This window comes from Hyperolius riggenbachi, chromosome 11 (genome assembly GCF_040937935.1).
Source record: "Hyperolius riggenbachi isolate aHypRig1 chromosome 11, aHypRig1.pri, whole genome shotgun sequence".
Lineage (NCBI taxonomy): Eukaryota > Metazoa > Chordata > Amphibia > Anura > Hyperoliidae > Hyperolius > Hyperolius riggenbachi.
Window position 1 is genome coordinate 129,899,345 of NC_090656.1, and position 22,316 is coordinate 129,921,660.

At 44.0% G+C, this 22,316-nt stretch overlaps 1 protein-coding gene across 1 annotated transcript in view; it reads right to left on the minus strand.

Moving 5' to 3' along the window:
- The window catches only part of PIDD1 (p53-induced death domain protein 1), a 59,046-nt gene extending 42,820 nt beyond the window's left edge, over window positions 1-16,226 (minus strand). Inside the window, exons 1-2 of the mRNA XM_068260270.1 lie at window positions 16,042-16,226; window positions 1,194-1,522 (exon numbers count right to left, since the gene is read on the minus strand). Of these exons, the coding sequence (XP_068116371.1) occupies window positions 1,194-1,452 (259 nt within the window). The 5' untranslated portion in view covers window positions 1,453-1,522; window positions 16,042-16,226. The remainder of the gene's footprint in view (window positions 1-1,193; window positions 1,523-16,041) is intronic.
- Window positions 16,227-22,316: the final 6,090 nt, after the last annotated feature.

Here is a 22,316-nt window from a genome sequence, read left to right on the forward strand (position 1 = left end):
CAACATGATAGATAAGCATCTCTTATGACTACCAAATAATAAGCATGACTGAGACATCTAATGAGAACAAGGTATAATTGTCAGAATTAAAATCTTACATATATCATTTCCAACAGGAAACCGGTCCTAATTTTATCACATTAAAATTACAACAAGGCCCGGTTCACACCGGCACGGATGGAAGACTGATCCATGTAAAAACTGATCTGAGGCACAGATCAGTTTTTAAAAGGCATCAGTTTTCCATCTGTGACCCGCCATTCCATCGGTCCAGAAAATCTTAATTACAAAAAAAAAACAAAAAAAAAACTGCTGCAGACCCAGACTTGCGGTCCATTCAGTGTAACAGACCGAACGGATCCATTAAAACGGAGCAATGTGAAGGGATCCTATTGATTAACATAGGATCCGTTCACCTCCATTAGGGTCTGTTCCGTTACAGTCCGCTAAATGGACCTTTTTTTCCCCAATGTGAACTAGACCTTAGAAGTTGAAAGAACAATAAAAAATCATATTTTCCATAAAGTGGATATTTATTTTATCCACAAACGGTCTTTCTGTAGTATTTTTTGTTGTGTTCATTTTTTGCTTTAACTCCACAAACCTTGTGAATGTGACGTGTGCATCCAAATCAGAATTCACACCTGACATGTGATAATCTCTCATTGCACACATTCTTCAATGTAGAATCCGTATCTGAAATTATATAAATACTTCATGTGGTGGTCTTGGATCCATGAAAAGAAAGTCAAATTACATCTTAGGCTTTTAATACACTGGGACTTTGTATTGCACATCCAGCAAAAGGAGAATTGCAATGCAATGGAGGGGAAAGGTCTCATTGTGTTACGCACGTGATACGATGCATACAGTGAAGCATACATTAAATGAAAAGTATGCTTCACTGGAACATTAAACGGTAACGCACGAAATGCCATGGGTTATTCCAACGCATCCCGCCGCACAGACGTGAAGGTACCATTACAGCATAACCACATCACATCTGCTATGCGATTATATTGTCTGACGGGATGCAGCACTGTGAACGAAGACTTTTTCCATGTGTGTATTTTGCTGTGCTAGGGAAGTGTGGATATAAATGATGATGAAAGGGGTATATACTGTATGCTACACCTGCAATGGTCCTGATAGAGCACTGCACAGACATACAATTAGACTGGATTGCTTCTTACCTCTCAGCGTTAATGATCGGAGCCTGCTGAACATTGGCAGAGCAGTTACCACTGATGTGATCATCTCGTCATGGCTGCTTAGTGCCAGAAACTCCACTTCCTCAGCCTCGCTCTGCTCTCCCTCTGTCACCTGTAGGAACCTCTTGCAGCCATCTGGGTAAACATCCAGGATAAGTCTGTTGCCTGCAATGTGCGGAATGGGAGAGGTTGGCTCCTCTGTGCCGCTTCCGTCCCACTGGGAGTCCAGAAGGAGCTCCATCTCTCATTGTCTGAGCCTGGCAACACGGGCATGTCACAGCTCGCCCAATGCAGAGACGTGGCCGGGTACACTGAGAGAGAAACATGGAGATGATTAGAGGAAATGTGTAAAAATATGCCAGTGAATGCAAAGAGATGTAACCGAATGGTATGTGCACACACTATACAATACAAGTACTGTTACAGCGCTCCTTATTCCAATAGATTTATTGTGCAGAAATGAATGTGAATAATAATCATTCAATATACAGTGGGATGCAAAAGTTTGGGCAACCTTGTTAATTGTCATTTTCCTGTATAAAACTTTGGTTGTTACGATAAAAAATGGCAGTTAAATATATCATATAGGAGACACACAGTGATATTTGAGAAGTGAAATGAAGTTTATTGGATTTACAGAAAGTGCACAATAATTGCTTAAACAAAATTCGGCAGGTGCATAAAATTTGAGCACTACAAACAAATAAAAAAAATAAATAAATTATATATATATATATATATATATATATATATATATATATATATATATATATATATATATATATATATATATATATATATATATATATATATATATATATATATATATATATATATATATATATATATATATATATATAAAGACGTAGGGTTGCAGCACACAGCTCTTTTTTTATTTGGAGCAAAAAGCATAAGGTACAAGCAAACAGTTTCGGTCGTCCCCGACCTTTCTCAATGCCAACACAAAAAGAAGTGAATCAAATCAATATATACCTGACAGGCAGGAAGTGACATGCTAATGTGGGACAACGCCCAATAACAAGGAGGTAACATATGTTAATTATGGGATCATGCCCAGTATAGAGCAAACAGTGTTAAATTTCACACTTAGCTTCAAAATAATCAAGTCCAATCCAGCATCAGTGTCCCATCGTTCCTGATCCAATATAGTCGCATCATATAATCTGAAATTTACAGAAACAGATGGAGGTCAAAATCTTTGTTAAGACCCTCAGGGTGTAAACATTTCAATTTATGTATCCACATAACCTCCCTTTTCCTTAGGAGGAGAACTCTGTCCCCCCCACGTCTCGGTTTGGGTTGATGGTCAATGACAAAAATGTCGTCAATGTAGCGCCACCACGCACAACAGTGTGTGTTGAACGCCACATTGTTATAGACATACATATTTTCAAACTGATGCATAAATGCACCTGCAAACGACGGGGCGACATTGGATCCCATAGCTGTACCCCGTCTTTGGAGAAAAAAGTCCTCTTTAAACAAGAAATAGTTGTTGTCAAGAACAAAGTGGAGAAGAGTCTCAAAAAAATCAACTTGTAGTTCAGTGTACTCTCCACTAGTTCTGACAAGGTCAATACAGGCCTTGATCCCCTCACCCTGTGGAATCGATGTATATAAGGACCGTACATCCCAACTGACCAACCAAATCTGCTCAGCAGGATTCAAAGTCAAATTAGACACCTTGTGGAGAAAGTCAGAGGTATCTCTGAGATAAGACCTAGTTTGTTTAACCAAGGGAGACAATACCCGATCCAACAGGGTGGCACAGGGTGTGAAAACAGACCCTATGCCAGCCACTATCGGTCGGCCAGGGGGTTGTGTAGGATGTTTATGTACTTTTGGCAAAGTATATAAAACCGGTACAATAGGATGTTGTACAAACAGAAAGTCACTCAAATCTCTGGTTATCACCTGACTACACATCGCCCTATCTAGAACTGCTCTTAGCATTGTTTTAAGCCGAGGGGCGGGGTCACCTGGTAATCTACTATAGACATTTGTATCCGCAAAAACATTGGCACATTCTAAGTAGTGCTTATCCAGAGATTCCCGAATTCCGCTCTCCACCGATTCCTGCCTATAGGCGCAATGCGACCGTGGGCAGCAAATTGGTCAGAGCGGACTGGTCTTTTCCTCTTAAAGACACCACTTCACTTACTGGCATCAAACGTGTGGGTTGTTATCCTTGCCTATCTTGCAGTGAATGTACCCATCTCATTAAAGGCACCACCTTTGGTGGAGACTATAGGATAAGACACTTTCTTACCTGCCAGAGCTCCTATGTTGTGTATCTATTGATTTGCCCATGTGGCCTTTTGTATGTGGGTGAAACCACACAGAAGGTGCGAGATCGCATCTCACAACATAGGAGCTCTGTGCGGAGCAAGACCTCTGAGCTGCCAGTAGCCAAACATTGGCGCAATGCAGGTCACAGAGACACTGAGTTAAAGTTTATGGTCATTGACCATCAACCCAAACCGAGACGTGGGGGGACAGAGTTCTCCTCCTAAGGAAAAGGGAGGTTATGTGGATACATAAATTGAAATGTTTACACCCTGAGGGTCTTAACAAAGATTTTGACCTCCATCTGTTTCTGTAAATTTCAGATTATATGATGCGACTATATTGGATCAGGAACGATGGGACACTGATGCTGGATTGGACTTGATTATTTTGAAGCTAAGTGTGAAATTTAACACTGTTTGCTCTATACTGGGCATGATCCCATATTTAACATATGTTACCTCCTTGTTATTGGGCGTTGTCCCACATTAGCATGTCACTTCCTGCCTGTCAGGTATATATTGATTTGATTCACTTCTTTTTGTGTTGGCATTGAGAAAGGTCGGGGACGACCGAAACTGTTTGCTTGTACCTTATGCTTTTTGCTCCAAATAAAAAAAGAGCTGTGTGCTGCAACCCTACGTCTTTTCTCTATAATCCAGAGGGGATTGGGCACCCCTGGCTGCGTGCACACCCACCCATTGAGGGTTCACTGTGACAGCTGCTGACCTCCATTGGACTATATATATATATATATATATATATATATATATATATATATATATATATATATATATATATATATATATATATATATATATATATATATATATATAAATAATTTATTTTTTTAATAGATCCTCCTTTTGCAGAAATGACAGCCTTTAAACGCTTCTGTCACAGGAGGCCCTAGTGGTCAGACCGCAAATGGCCTTCCAAACGGTGCCAGCGCACGGATCGTGCGAACTCTGGTCGCAGTCAATGCGCAGGAACCGTTGGGAACAAACCGCAGACAAACCAGAAGGGAGCCTGTGAGGTACGGTAATTACAACTTACACACAATTCCAGGGTATAACTGCCACCACTGATATGGGCCAGTGGACCCGACTGCCTGACTGATCCTGCGAATAAAAACGGTTAAAACACGCTGTATTCTGTCTAGCCGACAACAAACAATAGTAGCGTCTCTTCAGAGGCCAGGGATCAGTTGTGTGCGTGCTGAATAATAATAGGGTAGCTAGAACAACAACTGACGATAGCGTCGGTTTATTGAAAGCAATATAAATAATTAATATAGACAGACAATTAGTAAAATCAACAATTATTAAAACAGTAATAGTCAGTATGAAATAAAAGGGAGAAAATACTTGGGATTTGTGGAAATATGTCCGTTCTGGGAAAAACTTGTAGAGTTCCTTTAGTTCAGTTCCAGCAAAGTTTAAAATCCACGCAAACATGGAAAATGTCCTTTGTTCAGTTTCAGCAAAGATGGCCGATCAAAGATGGCCGATCAAGATGGCTGCTAGCCATGTGTCCTCTGGCAGGTGGAATTTGGAGGACTGAGGGCGGAGTCCCTTGCAACCACTTTTGAACAATGCCCATCTTTGAGTGGAGCCTCAAGTACAGCCCAGGGGTTGGACAGAGGTGGTGAGCCCCCTGGCTGAGTGCTCTATGCCCACCAAATATGACATTTGTCATATCTCGGCTTACGCTTTCCTCACACACATGACCATCATATATTCATATTTCTCAGACTAGGCCAGTTCATAGGATACCAAACTTGGGCATGTTTGCATGCCCGGTTAAAAAACAGTGGAATCCCCCAAATTCTGGTTATGCCAGTGGCCCCAATTTAATATCAAAATACTCACAAGATCCGGACCAACAGAATGATATAACTTCCACAGCTCTCCGATGTATGGTACTTCTAAAACATGCGTAAAGATCATAACTCTATGCTTCCCTATTCTGGCTGAATGGTTCCGCTAAGTCTGCCTCCTGTTGGGATTAGCTTCCTTGGCTCTGAAAAGACTCCTGGTTTGTTAATTAACATCTGAGTGTTACACCTCTGGCTTAATTAGCAAGTCACAGGGCCAGGTTTCCTACCAGCTGGTAAAGGGGGGGGGGGGGACCGCCTTTTTAAAAAAAACAGGAATGTCAGTCTCTAATTGCTTGCCCGACTACAATCAATGGCAATCGGCGCAATAAACCGAGTGCGTTCTCATTTCTCACGGCTGTTTCGTGACAGCTTCCTTTAGGTTCTAATGAGAGTCTGGATTCTGGTGGAAGGTATTTTGGACCATTCCACTTTACAAAACATCTCTAGTTCATTCAGGTTTGATGGCTTCCGAGCATGGACAGCTCTCTTTAATTCACACCACAGATTTTCAATTATATTCAGGTCTTGGGACTGAGATGGTCATTCCAGAACGTTGTACTTGTTCCTCTGCATGAATGCCTTAGTGGATTTTGAGCAGTGTTTAGGATCGTTGTCTTGTTGAAAGATCCAGCCCCAGCGCAGCTTCAGATTGGTCACCGAGTCTCCAGAATCTGCTGATACTGAGTGGAATCCATGCGTCCCTCAACTTTGACAAGATTCCCAGTCCCTGCATTGGCCACACAGCCCCACAGCATGATGGAACCACCACCATATTTTATTGTAGGTAGCAGGAGTTTTTCTTGGAATGCTGTGTTTTCCTCCATGCATAACACCCCTTGTTATGCCCAAATAACTCAATTTTAGTTTCATCAGTCCACAGCACCTTATTCCAAAATGAAGCTGGCTTGTCCAAATCTGCTTTAGCATATCTCAAGTGGCTCCGTTTATGCTGTGGGCAGAGAAAAGGCGTCCTCTGCATCACTCTCGCATACAGCATATCCTTGTATAAAGTGCGCCGAATGGTTGAACGATGCATAGTGACTCCATCTGCAGCAAGATGATGTTGTAGGTCTTTGGTGCTGGTCTGTGGGTTGACTGACTGTTCTCACCACTTCTGTTTATCTAAGATTTTGCTTGGTCTGTCACTTTAAGCCTTAACTTGAACTGAGCCTGTGGTCTTCCATTTTCACAATCTGTTCCTAACTGTGGAAACAGACAGATGAAATCTCTGAGACAGCTTTCTGTGTCCTTCCACTAAACCATGATGGTGAACAATCTTTGTGTTCAGGACATTTGAGAGTTGTTTTGAGACCCTCATGTTGCTACTCTTCAGAGAAAATTAATAGAGGAGGGAAACTTACAATTGACCCCTTTAAAGGGAACCAGAGAGGATGCAATATACATATCTGGGGCTTCCTCCAGCCCCATACGCACGGATCGCTCCCACGCCGCACTCCTCCGCTGCCTGGATCAGCCGCCACCGGGTCCCGTCATTGCCGCGAGTCGGCAAGTCGGCCGCGGACAATTCTCCGCATCACAGGGTGCTCTCCACATACAGATACGCATGTGGCTGTTAACTGCGCAGCCGCATGCGTACATGTATGGAGGGAGCCCCTGTGATGCGGACAATTGGCTGCGTCCGCCGGAAGTGACGGGCCCGGTACCGGCGGATCCAGGAAGCTGAGGACGGCGGCGTGGGAGCGATTCAGGCTTATGGGGCTGGAAGAAGCCCCAGGTATGTATGAAATCTTTTTCTTTTTTCACCCCCCCCCCCCCCCCCCCCCGTTCCTCTCCGGTTCCCTTTAAATACTCTTTCTCATAATTGGATTCACCTGTGTATGTAGGTCAGAGATCACTGAGCATACCAAGTCAATTTGAGTTCCAATAATTACGGTAGTTCTAAAGGTTTTGGAATTAATAAAATGACAACAGTGCCCACATTTATGCACCTGCCTAATTTTGTTTAAACAATTATTGCACACTTTCTGTAAATTCAATAAACTTCATTTCACTTCTCAAATATCACTGTGTGTCTCCTATATGATATATTTAACTGACATTTTTTATCGTAACAACCAAAGATTTGTACAGGAAAATCATGACAATTAACAAGGTTGCCCAAACCTTCGCATCCCACTGTATACAATATAATGCAGGTCCATATACAAGCAGCTGCCTACATTGTTTACTTAAGGCTTCTTGCACACAGGGACGTTACAGGCGCACGTAAGGGCAGCCTGTAACGCTCCCCCAACGCACAGCAATGTAACACAAGTGGGCTGTTCACACTGCCCACGTTGCGTTACATTGTAACGCAGCAAAGTGCTGCATGCAGTACGTTATAGGCGGCTAAGCCGCGTTAGACTGTTTGCACATGCTCAGTCATGTTGGGGAGGAGGGAAGAGCGGCTGGGCACATGGCTAATTAATATTCACTGCACTCAGTGACGTGCAGTGTTTACTTCCTGGAGCGGCCGCTCTGTGCGGCGATTGGCCGGGCGGGACCACGTGATGCCGCATGCGTCCAAGAGTACGCATCACGGACGCCAGAGAGCGCTGCACAACGCGGCTCACTCCGACGTCCACACCAGAGAGCACTAGGCGTTGCGTTAGGGGTACGTTATGTGCCCTATAACGTCCCCTAAACGCATGTCCTGGTGTGTAACTAGCTAGTTTACACCAGGACGTTGCGTTTAGGGAACGTTATAGGGCACCTTACGTGCCCCTAACGCAACGCCTGGTGCTCTCTGGTGTGGACGTCGGAGTGAGCCGCGTTGTGCAGCGCACTCTGGCGTCCGTGATGCGTACTCTTGGACGCATGCGGCATCACGTGGGCCCGCCCGGCCAATCGCCGCACAGAGCGGCTGCTCCAGGAAGTAAACACTGCACATCACTGAGTGCAGTGAATATTAATTAGCCATGTGCCCAGCCGCTCTCCCCTCCTCCCCAACATGACTGAGCATGTGCAAACAGTCTAACACGGCTTAGCCGCGGAGAACGCACAGCATGCAGCACTTTGCTGCGTTACAATGTAACGCAACGTGTGCAGTGTGAACAGCCCACTTGTGTTACATTGCTGTGCGTTGGGGGAGCGTTACAGGCTGCACTAACGTGCGCCTGTAACGTCCCTGTGTGCAAGAAGCCTAAAAGTAGATGGATCTACCTCCTACAGCTACAATAGACCTGATTCAAGGCCAGAGTCAAAAATCCCAACAAATATAAAACAAATGTCTTAATAATAGGGTTTAAGTGTATATCAGGCCATGCATTATGGTTATATCTACCCTTTAACTTTTCATCTACAATGAAATTAACGGTCTAACCAGGGCTGTGGAGTCGGAGTCGTGGAGTCGGAGTCGGGCAATTTTGGGTGCCTGGAGTCGGAGTCGGGAAGAAATGCACTGACTCCGACTCCTAATGAATTAGTAACTGTAATTAAAATAGAATATATGATAAAATGTTCTATTTCTCAGATAATAGTCATTAAAAATAATGTATATATACAGTAATAGCTGTGCTTAGTCCACAAAAATGAAATAAACCAATCAAAATTAGTTACTTGTGCTGCTTCAATAAAGCAGTCCCCGTATTTTTAAAGGGAACCTGAAGTGAGGAAAATTATTTAAAATAAACACATGATGTACATACAAATTAATATTACATACTAACCTCACCGTCAGTTCCTCTCAGAAGCTCACCATTTTCTTCTTACAGTGATCACTTCCAGTTCTGACAATATTTTGTCAGAACTGAAATATACCAGTTGCTGTCAGTTACAACTGAATGTTCAAGGTAAAGTCCATGTTTTCCTCTGGCTCAAGTGGGTGATATTACAGTTTAACAGTGTGCTGACCAGGAAGCTGTTATGGGGTAATGATCATTTTCAAAATGGAGGACGGAGAATTCCATTGATCACAGTGGACAAAAAGGACGCAGGAGAGGAGAAAGAGATTGATGAGCAGACTACATGGGAGGTAAGTATGACCTGTGTATGTTTATTTTGACTTTTTATTTTTCAGTTCAGGTTCTCTTTAAGGTCAGATATACATATCTGATTGTGACTGTATATATGATGTGTACACAGGAATCTCATATATACTAAATAACATTTATGCTGTAAGAATTAAGCCTGATTTGTAGCAGTGTCACTAATAGAGATGGTCAATGAGATGGAAATAATTCTGCATTGATGCTGATTTATGCAAATGTATGCACTCCCTTTGCTGATGAAATCAAATAATTTGATATGTTGTTTAAATTTGGTTTAGTGACTGCAAATTAAAGGGTACCTGAGACGGATGAAAAGTAAAGTTTTATACATACCTGGGGCTTCCTCCAGCCCCCTTCAGGCTAATCAGTCCCTCGCTGTCCTCCACCACCCGGATCTTCTGCTATGAGTCCTGGTAATTCAGCCAGTCAGCGCTGTCCGGCAGCATGCCGCTCCCACAGCCAGGAACATTCTGCACCTGCGCAATAGTGCTGCACAGGTGTAGTATGCTCTTGGCGGTGGAGTGTGTGCATGCGCACTACGCCCGACTGGCATAAGTACCTGGATTCATAGCAGAAGATCCAGGTGGTGGAGGAGGACAACGAGGGATGGATTATCCTGAAGGCGGCTGGAGGTAGCCACAGGTATGTATAAAACTTTAATTTCATCAGTCTCAGGTTTACTTTGTTACACAGTAGTACTATACTCTACATATGCACTCCCCACAGAGCTGCAGGGAATCCACTGAGAATGCTGTGCACATTGAACACAGAGGTGTTGTCTGTTTACAATCTCCTCATTACCCTGCAGAGTACCTGCACATCATTCTTACATGTACCCACACTTACATTGCCTAGGGCCTGAAAGATGTTCTTTGTTCCGGTTTGTACCTTTTACAAGTACTCTTACCAAGGACTAGTTTTAGTCTAAAGGGAATAAATATAGTAGTCTACATATCCTTCTCACTTCAGTTGTCTTGTAAAATTCCTAAGCGTTGGCAGTTAAGAGACGAATTTCACGTTACATACTTTTAATCAACAAAATTGTAATATGCAAATTAGAGGAGTCGGAGTCGGAGTCGAGGAGTCGGAGTCGGAGGAATCCTAAACTGAGGAGTCGGAGTCGGTGGATTTTTGGACCGACTCCACAGCCCTGGGTCTAACAGTAGTACACTAGTCTTGACTTGAAGCAATTATTCTTAGAGCTCAGCTGTAATACAAATAGAAAACATTGTTTTCAGGTAAGTAGTGTTTTCATTGCATTTTTATGCCTCAGTGGTTGATCAGCCTCAGGGATTGCAATGTCTTTCCATTAAATGCTTTCAAGCTCCTATCAGGTCCATGAAGTCTTAAAGACCCCTTCTACAGATCTTACATGCTTCAGTAGCATCTCGTTATAGTATACTCTGATGTAGTAAACCTCTGGCTATAGTAAACTCAGTTCCCAGGTATACTATGCATGACCAATCCCGATATAGTAAACTTCTGTTATAGTAAACTACTTGGCCAGGTCCCTTGGAGTTTACTATAAAGGGATTCTACCGTATTACAGAGACCATAAAACGAATCGGTTATCATCCCACAATGCATTACCCGATCACATTTTAGGGCCAGTTTTGTGTTTCTTGTTGGGGGCTACGTGGTAGAGAAGAAGAACTCTACCCATGCCAATATATTTAGTGTGGGTGGAGCAGCATACAGTTTAATGATTTATAGTCACTGCAATAAAGGCCTTTTCCCCACTGTCAGTAAGGATGTATCACATCATAGACGTTTCATGTGAACCACTCTCCCCTGCTATCCTACGCATTCTGTTTAATGTTCAAATTTACTAGGAATGATTATGGAAAACCTGTAGATGGACTAGGAATGTTTACGTGTCTGGAATGGAACTTAAAAGAGAAGCTGAGGTGAACCTTCAGTAAGAAAACACATACTTACGGAAGAAGAGGGTAGCCTCTGGAAGTTGTAGAGGCTTCTTGTGTCGTCCTCTTCACTGCTGCCGATCACTGGGATCCTCTGGATGACCCAGGCTGCCCTTCTTTTCATGCACAAGCACAGCCATGCCTGCACAGTAGCAAGTAGCATGGGACCCCTCGTGCACAAACGGCTTCAACTTACTGTTCAGGCGTGGTCCTACTCGCCCTAGAGCAGTATGGCCATGCTCGTTTCTGAAGAGGTGTGCTTGCCCTGATCTTCAATCCAACAAGCCCTTGGTGGATTTTCTCTGAAGGGCAATGGAGGAGGGCGTTGGAAGCCTCTACAGAATCCAGAGGCATCCCTCTTCTTAGGCAAGTATGCATTTTTTAACTGAAGGTTCGCCTCAGGTACATGTTAACAGGTTCTGGACCACAGTGATTGAAATCTACACCCTGTTTGTGTACGGTCATTCCTGATAGGGCTTAGATTTCAGATTTAACTTTCTATTAGTACTTGTTAGAAGACAATTTCCTTAACATCAAACATTTGGTGAAAAATACAAATAAAGAACAAAGCAGAACATTGCATATAGTATTCGCAATATAACGTTGTTGCTAAATAGCTAAACTTTTACACATAGCTTTAGCTGATTATACCATTGATCATTTTAGCTGGTCATATCTCTTAGTAATTATTGTTATAAGGCAAATATTTTGCTAATGTCTTTGAAACAAATGCGGTCTCGTCACTCTCGACCTTCATGCTGCTGTTTCGTTGCTGCACGCTCTAGCTTTGCTGTCAAGTTGACAGCAGAGCTCCTGTATGTCAGTCAGCAGACAATTTTATTGGCTCCTGCCCCCCGTGATTACTGTGAGCCAATCACAGTAATCTCAATGCAACATAGGAAAAGGATGGCTCTGGTTCTTAAGCGGCCAGAACTGTCCGGTACGCAAGCAGTTAAAGTACACAGTGGAGATTTGCATGACAACAAACAGGTGCACTTTAGCAGTACAGGCTGCTGTCACAAACTGGGCTCTGCTAAAGCTACTGCCTGGCTTCTCCTCTTGATTCAGAAACACACCCTCCTGTTTTTTTTACATGCCCCCAACAGCCCTTGCAAGGCTTCTCCTATGCTAGTCAAACCTTCTCACCTGCAGTGACATCTCCTAATTTGTGCGCTAGCACTGATGCTAGGCAGTGATCACATGGAGGAAGGAAGAAAGTTAGTAATATTTACTGAGGCTTAAAGCACCCCTGAGTTGGAACAAAAAAGTCAATTTTCACTTTCCTGGGGTTTCTTCCAGCCCCCCATAGTCTTTCAGGTCCCTCGTTGTCCTCGGAGTCCCCTCCATTGTGTCACTGCCCCTCCAAAAGATCTGCCAATGGAACTCCAGTCACAGCTACTGCACGTGTGTTCCTGTCCGCACGCCTCCTCAACTGCACTCCCATTGCACACATCATTCTGCACAGCTCTCCGTGGAGAATGCTCCCAGCAACAGGAGCGCGATCAAGGAGGTGCAGGTCCAGGGCCGCACAAGCATAGTGGCCACTACTGGAGTTTCAGTCGCAGATCATTCAGGGGGACAGCGGCACAATGGAGAGGATGTGGAGGACAGGGGGGGGCAGAAAGACTATGGGGGGCTGGAAGAAGCCCCAGGTAAATTACATTTTACCTTTCTTTACGAAATTCAGGTTCATTTGAGATAGCTGCCAAAGCTGCTGAATCAGTAAGGCTGAAATATATATATATATATATATATATATATATATATATATATATATATATATATATATATATATATATATATATATATATATATATATATATATATATATATATATATATATATATATATATATATATATATATATATATATATATATATATATATATATATATATATATATATATATATATATCTAGGCCCGGTTCACACTTGTGTTAAAAAAATTGTCTGTTCATGGAACGGATACTGTACAGTTGGAACGGATGCGAACGGATCCAATGTCAACCTATGGAACTGTTCACATCCGTCCGTTGTAATGGATCCATTCCGTATCTTCCGCTGAACGCAAGTTTCTCACAGCACCAATTTTTCCAGACACCGCAGCCCTGCGGACCTAAAACGAAAGCTGAGGCTCTGCATTGAGGGCAATGAGAAAACTGGATGTTTCTTCACTCTAGTGAAGAAACGGACCGTTCTAAATAGAAAAATACACATTGGGGGTGGAGGTCTGGGAGGATGTGGGGAAACAGAACAGAAACAGAGAGGCAACGGAGTGAAAACGGATACGATCGACCAGTGAGCAGATCTGTTTTCACAAATCTGTTTGCCACCCCAAGGCAAGTGTGAACCCGGCCTTAATCCAACATTAGGAAGCAGTGACCCACTACGGGGTCACTATAAAGAGGTAGCGCAGTACACAGTACAGAGGATAAAAACTGTGCAATTGCACATGACAACACACTGATTTTTAAAAATGAGAATACCAAGAAGGCCTCCAGTGAAGGGGGTATTCATCTCACTCCCGTACGCAACTCTACCTATGCCATTGTATGTCAATCAGTTCTACTTTAACCTGCCAGTACCTGTAGTATATTTTGGGCTGTGGGAGGAAACATGCAAACATGGGAAGAACAGAGAAACTCAATGTAGACAGTTGAAATTTGAACCTGGGCATCTAGTGCAAGGCAAGCATACTATTACTAACCACTTTGGTTCCTGCGGGAGAAAAGCGCTTTCCAAATGTTTTGTTGTTGAAAGTAAAAAGGCAGCCTTAAAGAGTACTCGAGCCGAAGCTCGGGTACACAGAATTAGATACTTACCTAAAGAGAGGGAAGCCTCAGGATCCTATTGAGGCTTCCCACCCTGCTGTGTTGTCCCCAGTTGCAGAGTGCAGCCCCCAGAAGATTAGCGACAATGCATTGTCGCTAATCCTAACAGGGCCATGCAGCTCTTCCTGCTCCAGCGTGGCCACGTTATAGCTGACCCAGCCCACATGCGCAGTAAGACGGAGCTGTCGGCTTGAGCTTCGGTTCTGGATCACTTTAAGTTGCTATGATTTTCAGTACACAAGTTCAGCTCTGCTCACGTGACAACACGTGATCTGACCCATCAAAGGCTTTTCAAGCAGATTCCAAACACATAGACTTCTGTAAGGCTAGTTGAGTTCACACACATTTGCTATAGGTAAGGACATTTTCAATAACAAGGCCATATATTTTCAATAACAAGTGCAGTATGTATTGTGAAGCCCATAAGAATAAATAGTATTCACACAAACAGTAGGAGCTAGTATGGTTTAGCAGACTCAGCGAGAAAGCCCATAGGAACATTTTGCTACTTTGATTGGGTGGACAGCACCCTCCTGAACTTTTTAGGTTTCAGATAGGTTGTAGTAAAAATACACCCACACTTATTCAGCCAATTAGAATCAACTTGTAGACATTGCTGTTATTGGAGAACTGTTCCCTATTGACTTTCTCACTGGGTCACCTAAACCATACTAGCTTCCAAAAGTACACATTGTAATTGAACCAGTAATCCCCACCCCCTTCCCTATTCTTTTCCGCCACATGCCTGCCACAGAGCCCCCACTGTGCGTGCATTTACACTGCCGCGAGTGCAGTAGGCAGCAGTTATAATGGCTATCATTCATGAACAGGCTGTCGGTAAACAGAATCAGTGCGGGAAAACACCGCTGGTGGAGTTTTAGACTTCTGGGTGGGCATTCATGAAGATGTATCCATGTGCGGAAGCAGTGCGGAGATTCCCCGAACTAAGCTGGCGGTAGGCTTGCGGAGACACGGAAGCTGCCTAGTTGATACATTTCTCCGTGTTCCGCTCTGCTGCAGCTGCCTGGGAGGTCTGCGTGTCTCCATTCACTTACATTGGTATCGCCACATCAGAGGCAACGGTACTTCCCGACCTCACACCGCTTGCGGTGTTCTTTCTGAATGAACATTTTGCTACATTTGTACCGATAATCACCGCACAAGGCGGTGATTTATCACTCTGCTCGGTAGTGTCATTTTTCCATGCGGAAAGAGGCTTTATGAATGCTGACTTTGCCGAGTGGTCGGTAAAGTCAGCTGTTTTAAGCATTTCCGCATGCGGAAATGCTTTATGAATGATAGCCAATATGTACGCCCAGCACTGCGTCCACACCATGCATATTACACCTGCCTTAATTATTTAGATATTTACTCACAAACATGTTTTTAGCACAGGTTCAAGTTCTCAGCCACAAAACCAAAACACAATGAATAAGAATGGATAAAAAAGGAGCAAGTTTATTTACATACTGTATATGCATATCACATGTCATGCATACACATTGCAGTTAAAAGGCAACTGAAGTGAGAGGGAAATGGAGGCTTCCATATTTATTTCCGTTTAATCAATACCATTTGCTTGGCTGTCCTGCTAACTCTGCCTTTAATACTTGTAGCCATAGGTCCTGAACAAGCATATGCATATCCGGTGTTTCTGACATTATTGTCAGATCTAATAAGATTCGCTGCATGCTTGTTTCTGGTTCTATTCAGACACTACTGCAGCCACATAGATCAGCAGAGCTGTCAGGCAACTCATATTGTTAAAAAAGAAATCGATATGGCAACCACCATATAACTCTCATTTCAGTTGTCCTTTAAAAATGTTACAAACCAGAGTCACAGCAGAAAATGGATGTATTAGATAATAACAGAGAATCTGGCAGTGGCTGCTGTACTTACACAATGAAGGCAGAGCTGGGGCTCAGTTTGGGGCAATTAGGAATTCTTTTCTTCATGAATCAGAGGAAATAAGTCTCTCCACAGAACATTCATTACTTCTTTTGCACTTTTCTATAACCTCTAGAGGTTTAGTAATTGGAAATGCTTGACGTCTCAGTGCTCTGATTGTGCTGCAGAATCTTCACTTTGTTTAAACTTCCTGGTTACATGATGAGGCTTCAGTGACGCGGAAGAGGCGGGGCTAATTTGAAAACTGAGTACATGGGGCTTACCTCTTCCTTTCTCTGTGTCATTTATTCACACAGTCACAGTTACACACAGCAGCACAGCAGACACGTGACCACTTCTATATAGCAAAGCTTCAGCAAACTCTTGCTTTGTGCTGAGCACAAGCACTGGGCGAAATTAATTAGCAAAACCACAACATGTTTTAAACATCTTTTATATTAAAACAGGATCATCTTACAAACAAACGAATGGCAACCATCATGTCAAGACTATCAGATTTCGGAGCATGAGGATGAGGGACAAAAACTCCACATTTTCTCATTACTGTCTTATTTTCTGGATAACGAAAAATGATTTTAATTATCTGCTTGTGTGTTTATGTTACTGAGGAAAGGAAAACATTGTAAAGCTAAATTGGCCCTAGACTACTATACATACACTACATGATATCATATAAGACAAATAACATTTATATCGCGCTTTTCTCCTGGCGGGCTCAGAGCTGCAGCCACAAGGACGCGCTCTATAGGCAGGAGCAGTGTTAGGGAGACTTGCCTAAGGTCTCCTACTGAATAGGTGCTGGCTTACTGAACAGGCAGAGCCGAGATTCGAACCCTCGTCTCCCATGTCAGAGGCAGAGCTTATGACCACGGTGGGGATTACATTGAGAGCCCACCTGAGGGACAGTTAGTGACGACAATATACTCTGTTCAGCGCTGTGGAAAATGGCGGTGCTGTAGCCTCTATAATAAAACCCCTGTGTTTCTGCGTCCCGTGTCCGTGTGTGTGTGTCCCTGCATTTGCGCTATTGCGCCTGTGCCGCGGGGACAAGCTTTGGACAGGGAGCAAGACAGCCAGGGAACGGCCGGGGGGACGTGCACGCGCACAGGATGGGCAAGCGCTGGCAGCGGTGATGGACCTAGCCCGTTTTTAAATGGGCTAAGGTCACTAGTAAATAATAATTCCTAAAACATTTTTATAATATAGTATTGTTATTATTTGCCTTTTAAAAAGAAGAAAACATATTGTTTAAAAAAAAAAAAAAAAAAAAAGAGCGTGCATCTTTGTACACTGAAGTCAGTAAATCTGTATTTTCAAACTGTGCCCTTATTTTGTTCAATGTCCTTTGATTAAATTACACATTGTAGTTTGTTTTCATTGAGAGCTGTACAGTGAATAAACAGGTTGAGAAAATCCCCCATGGACTGCAATCATGGTAATGCTAATTGCGGCAAATGCTGCACAGCTACAAGTCATCAACAGCAGCACCCGTAACTGTAATTAAAAGGTTGCTAGGAAAATGCAAGCCTGCTCTTGTGATGAGCTATTACCTCTACCCACCTCCTACCACCTGAAGGAACTAGATCCTTAAAGGATACCTCAACTGACATGTGACATGATGAGATAGACATGTGTATGTACAGTGCCTAGCACACAAATAACTATGCTGTGTTCCTTTTTTTCTTTCTCTGCCTGAAAGAGTTAAATATCAGGTATGTAAGTGGCTGACTCAGTTCTGACTCAGACAGGAAGTGACTACAGTGTGACCATCACTGATAAGAAATTCCAACTATAAAACACTTTCCTAGCACAAAACGGCTTCTGAGAGCAAGAAAGAGATAATAAGGGGAATTTCTTATCAGTGAGGGTCACACTGTAGTCACTTCCTGTCTGAGTCAGCCACTTACATACCTGATATTTAACTCTTTTAGACAGAGAAAGAAAAAAAAGGAACACAGCATAGTTATTAGTGTGCTAGGCACTGTACATACACATGTCTATCTCATTATGTCACAGTAATTCAGTAAGGAGTTCATTGGGCAAGACTCCCTAACACTGCTACTGCCTACTGAGTGCGCTCTAGTGGCTGCCTCGCAAGCACTTTGAGTCCGACAGGAGAAAGGCGCTATACAAATACTGCCATTATTATTTCAGTTCGGGTATCCTTTAACAGGACTGGCGCTATCATAAGGGCAAACTGTCCAATTGCCCCAAGGTCCCTGAGCACAGTCGGCCCCCTCCTCAGGTCCCATCCCACCCCAACTTTATAGTTTTCCCCTTGGCCTTTGCAAAGTATTCGGCAGTTTAGCGACTCACCTATCCCAGATGCTGTGGACTATGAGATAAATAAGTAAGCCAGAGCCGGTTCTAGACAGGCACTTATGAGGGGACAGCGAAAAATATGAAGGGTGTATTACAAGGAAATTTGTGGTGAAAAAATGGGTGCGGTCATGACATCATGTGGGCGGGCTAACTAATGTAGTTATACCAGCTAGTGTAGTTACAAATATACATATATATATATATATATATATATATATATATATATATATATATATATATATATATATAGTAAACATCAATCTTGCTGGCTCAGGGAACTTTCAGTGCTGCCCATAATTATTCATACATCTGGCAAAGACAGTCATGGCTAAGACAAAGGAGCTCAGTGAGGACCTGCGGCTGCACATTGTGGCTGCTCACAAGTCAGGAAAGGGCTATAAGGCCATTTCTAAATGTTTTCAAGTTCCAGTGGCTTCAGTGCAAAGTATTATTTAAAAAATACAAGATGTTCCACACTGTGGAAAACCTCAGAGGATGTGGTTGGAAGCCAAAATTGATACCTGTGCTGGCCTGGAGGATAGTGAGAGAGATGAAAAAGAATCCAAGGATCACCACCAAGGCCATCCTGGTGAATCTGGGTTCTGCTGGTGGCAGTGTCTCAAGGCAGACAATCCAACGGACACTGTACAGTGCTGGGTTCCACGGATGCAGACCAAAGCAGATGTCTCTTCTCCAGATACAGCACACAAAGCTTGCTTGGCTTTTGCTAATGCTCATCTGGACAAAGAAGAAGACTTATGCACTGTGCACACTTCAGATAATTGCAGGATTTATCAGGTGCTACACAGAAATATTTTTCTTTAAAGGTTAATATGCTGTATTTTTCACAGCAAAGAGCACGTTGACTGAGACTCTGTCGGGGACTGGCAGTGGCCCTGGCCGAGTGGCCCGTCTGAGCGATCTATCTAACTGACTGCCTGCCTGGTAGGCACTGGCAGAGTGGCAGAGCAGACTAGAGGCAGCTTAGGCAGCGGTGGCAAGCAATCAGTGTACAGTACACTAGGCTGTAGTACTGTACAATGTACAACAACAACACAGTTTGTGTGTAACACACACAAAATGGAGGAGAGGAGATCAAAAGAATGTACACACTGTACAGTGACAGGTGCACGCAGCACACAGTGAGTCAATCTCAGTCAGGTCGACAATAAAATCGAAAACAAGTTGCTTTAAACAACACAACAGAACACTTTCTACTAGTGCGCAGCAGCCAGCACTCAGAGAGTCACTCAGAGCAGCAAACAGAGTGTGAACACAGCAGTGTCTGTGACACAAATGGCGGGCTGGCGTGGCGTATATGCTCAAGCGTATGATGTCATACACCAAGAGGAGGACTCAGAGGAGCGAGGACCAATTGAACACAGCCGAGCGCTCATGTGACTGAGCAGTCACATGACCGCTGCACACCTCCCCCAGATGACGTGCCGTCTCCTCGCCGGCTCTGCGTTCCAGAACCAGGAAACAGGTGGAGGAGGCGGCCGGCTTTTCCAATTTGAGCGACTTCAGTTAAAGGGAAGATTCACGGTCCCTAAAAAAAAATTAAAATTGCTAATCCACTTACCTGGGGCTTCCTCCAGCCCGTGGCAGGCAGGACATGCCCTCGGCGCCGCTCCGCAGGCTCCCGGTCTCCTCCGGTGGCGCACCCGACCTGGCCAGACCGGCTGCCAGATCGGGCTCTTCTGCGCTCCAAAATGCGCCTCACGCGGGCGCGCTGACGTTATCGGACGTCCTCCGGGCTGTACTGCGCAGTTCTGCGCAGTACAGCTCGGAGGACGTCCGATGACGTCAGCGCGCCCGCGTGAGGCGCATTTTGGAGCGCAGAAGAGCCCGACCTGGCAGCCGGCCTGGCCAGGTCGGGTGCGCCACCGGAGGACACCGGGAGCCTGCGGAGCGGCGCAGCCTGCCACGGGCTGGAGGAAGCCCCAGGTAAGTGGATTAGCATTTTTTTTTTTAGGGACCGTGAACCTTCCCTTTAAGGGGGCAAAGTATTTAAGGGGGCGATGCCACCTCTTGCCCCTGCGTATAGCCGGCTCTGCAAGGAGTGTGCAGAAAGGATCATAAAATATATAGGGGTTGATTCATAAAGGTTACTTATTTACGTACACACTTCGGATTTCTTCAAACGATGGGTCGTCAGACCTGCCTGCGGATCGGTCAAAGAGAGCCTTATCAGCCTTGAGTTAAGTTAGAGAAGGAGAGGGAGATCATGAGTGAGATAATTTAACAGAAAAGCTTTGTGAATCAGGCCCCATGTGACCAGCAGCTAGCATTTCTCCCCATGTGACCAGCAGCTTCACTCCCCTTCCCCGTCCAGCTTAACCCAAAAATTCTCCATTCTTGCCTGCTGGTGAAACTTGTTTTCAACTAGAAGATCTGCACTACAGGAGGTTCCGGTTTCTAGAAACCCAGGGGTTGATTCATCAGTGTGATTTACAAGCGGTGCTTCAGCATCACTCATGAAAAAACAATTAGCGGCCACTATGCACGCTACGCTCGCTCTTTGCAGGGTAGTTCGCCTTACTTAGTTACACTCGTTGCTTCCTTAGCAGCACGCGCTCCTTAAATAGTGGCCGCTGCTGTGAAATATTGCGACCGTGATACTTCACAGCAGCGCCTGCTATTTCAAGGAGCGTGTGTTGCTAAGGAAGCAAGGCGCATAACTAAGTAAAGTATAGGTGACTAAGCATAAGAATGCATTCTTCTGTGAACTAAAACCCTGGCTTTTAACTTAGCTGTAGGGATAACAGTTGTGCCTGGATGAGTGAATCTGTGAATGCATTTGTTTGAACATTTGCATGCGAGAGTGCGAAGGGTTAATAAAATTTTAACTAAGTAAGGCACACTACACTGCAAGGAGCGAGCATAGCGTGCATAGCGGCAGCTAATTTTTTTTTTTAATGAGCACTGCTGCAGCGCTCATTAAAGAGAACCCGAGGTGGGTTTGAAGAATGTTATCTGCATACAGAGGCTGGATCTGCCTATACAGCCCAGCCTCTGTTGATATCCCAAACCCCCCTAAGGTCCCCCTGCACTCTGCAATCCCTCATGAGTCCCAGCCACGCTGCTGACACACAGCTTGTCAGAGTGGGCTGTGTTTATCTCTATAGTGTCAGTCTGCTGCTCTCCCCACCTCCTGCAGAACTCCGGTCCCCGCCTGCATCCCTTTCCTCCCCACTGATTGGAGGGAAGGGACAGGGGCTGGGACCGGAGCTCTGCAGGAGGCGGGGGAGCAGCTGAGACTGACACTACAGATGTAAACACAGTCTGCACAGCATGGCTGTGATTTATGTCTGATTGCAGAGTGCAGGGGGACCTTAGGGGGGTTTGGGACAGCAACAGAGGCTGGGCTGTATAGGCAGATCCAGCCTCTGTATGCAGATAACATTCTTCAAACACACCTCGGGTTCTCTTTAATAACACTGATGAATCAACCCCCAAAAGGGGTGAATTAACCCCCAACCAACCAAAAGGGAAATAAGAGCCTGTAAAATATGCACCACTCGCTGAATTAAATACAAAAAGTATTCAATCTTTATTGATACCTGTATTTTAATGTCCATTAAAAATCCTCTAAAAACAAGATGTAGTATATATATATATATATATATATATATATATATATATATATATATATATATATATATATATATAAAACAGCAGTAAACTGTAATAAATACATTTGTTATTAATAAACGTTTGCACGCATTAACTTTTCTGTTTATGTGCTAACATATGGGTTAGCGCGTGAACGGGGAAAGTTGATGCGTGCAAACCTTTACTATTACGCTCGCTAACCCGCACGCTAAGCTTATCACGGCCAGGATAGCATTTATCAGGGCCGGGATTGCATTTAACAGGGCTTTGTGAATCACGGCCCATGTGTGTCTGTATGTGTGAAAACATGCACGTTTTTCACAGAAGCT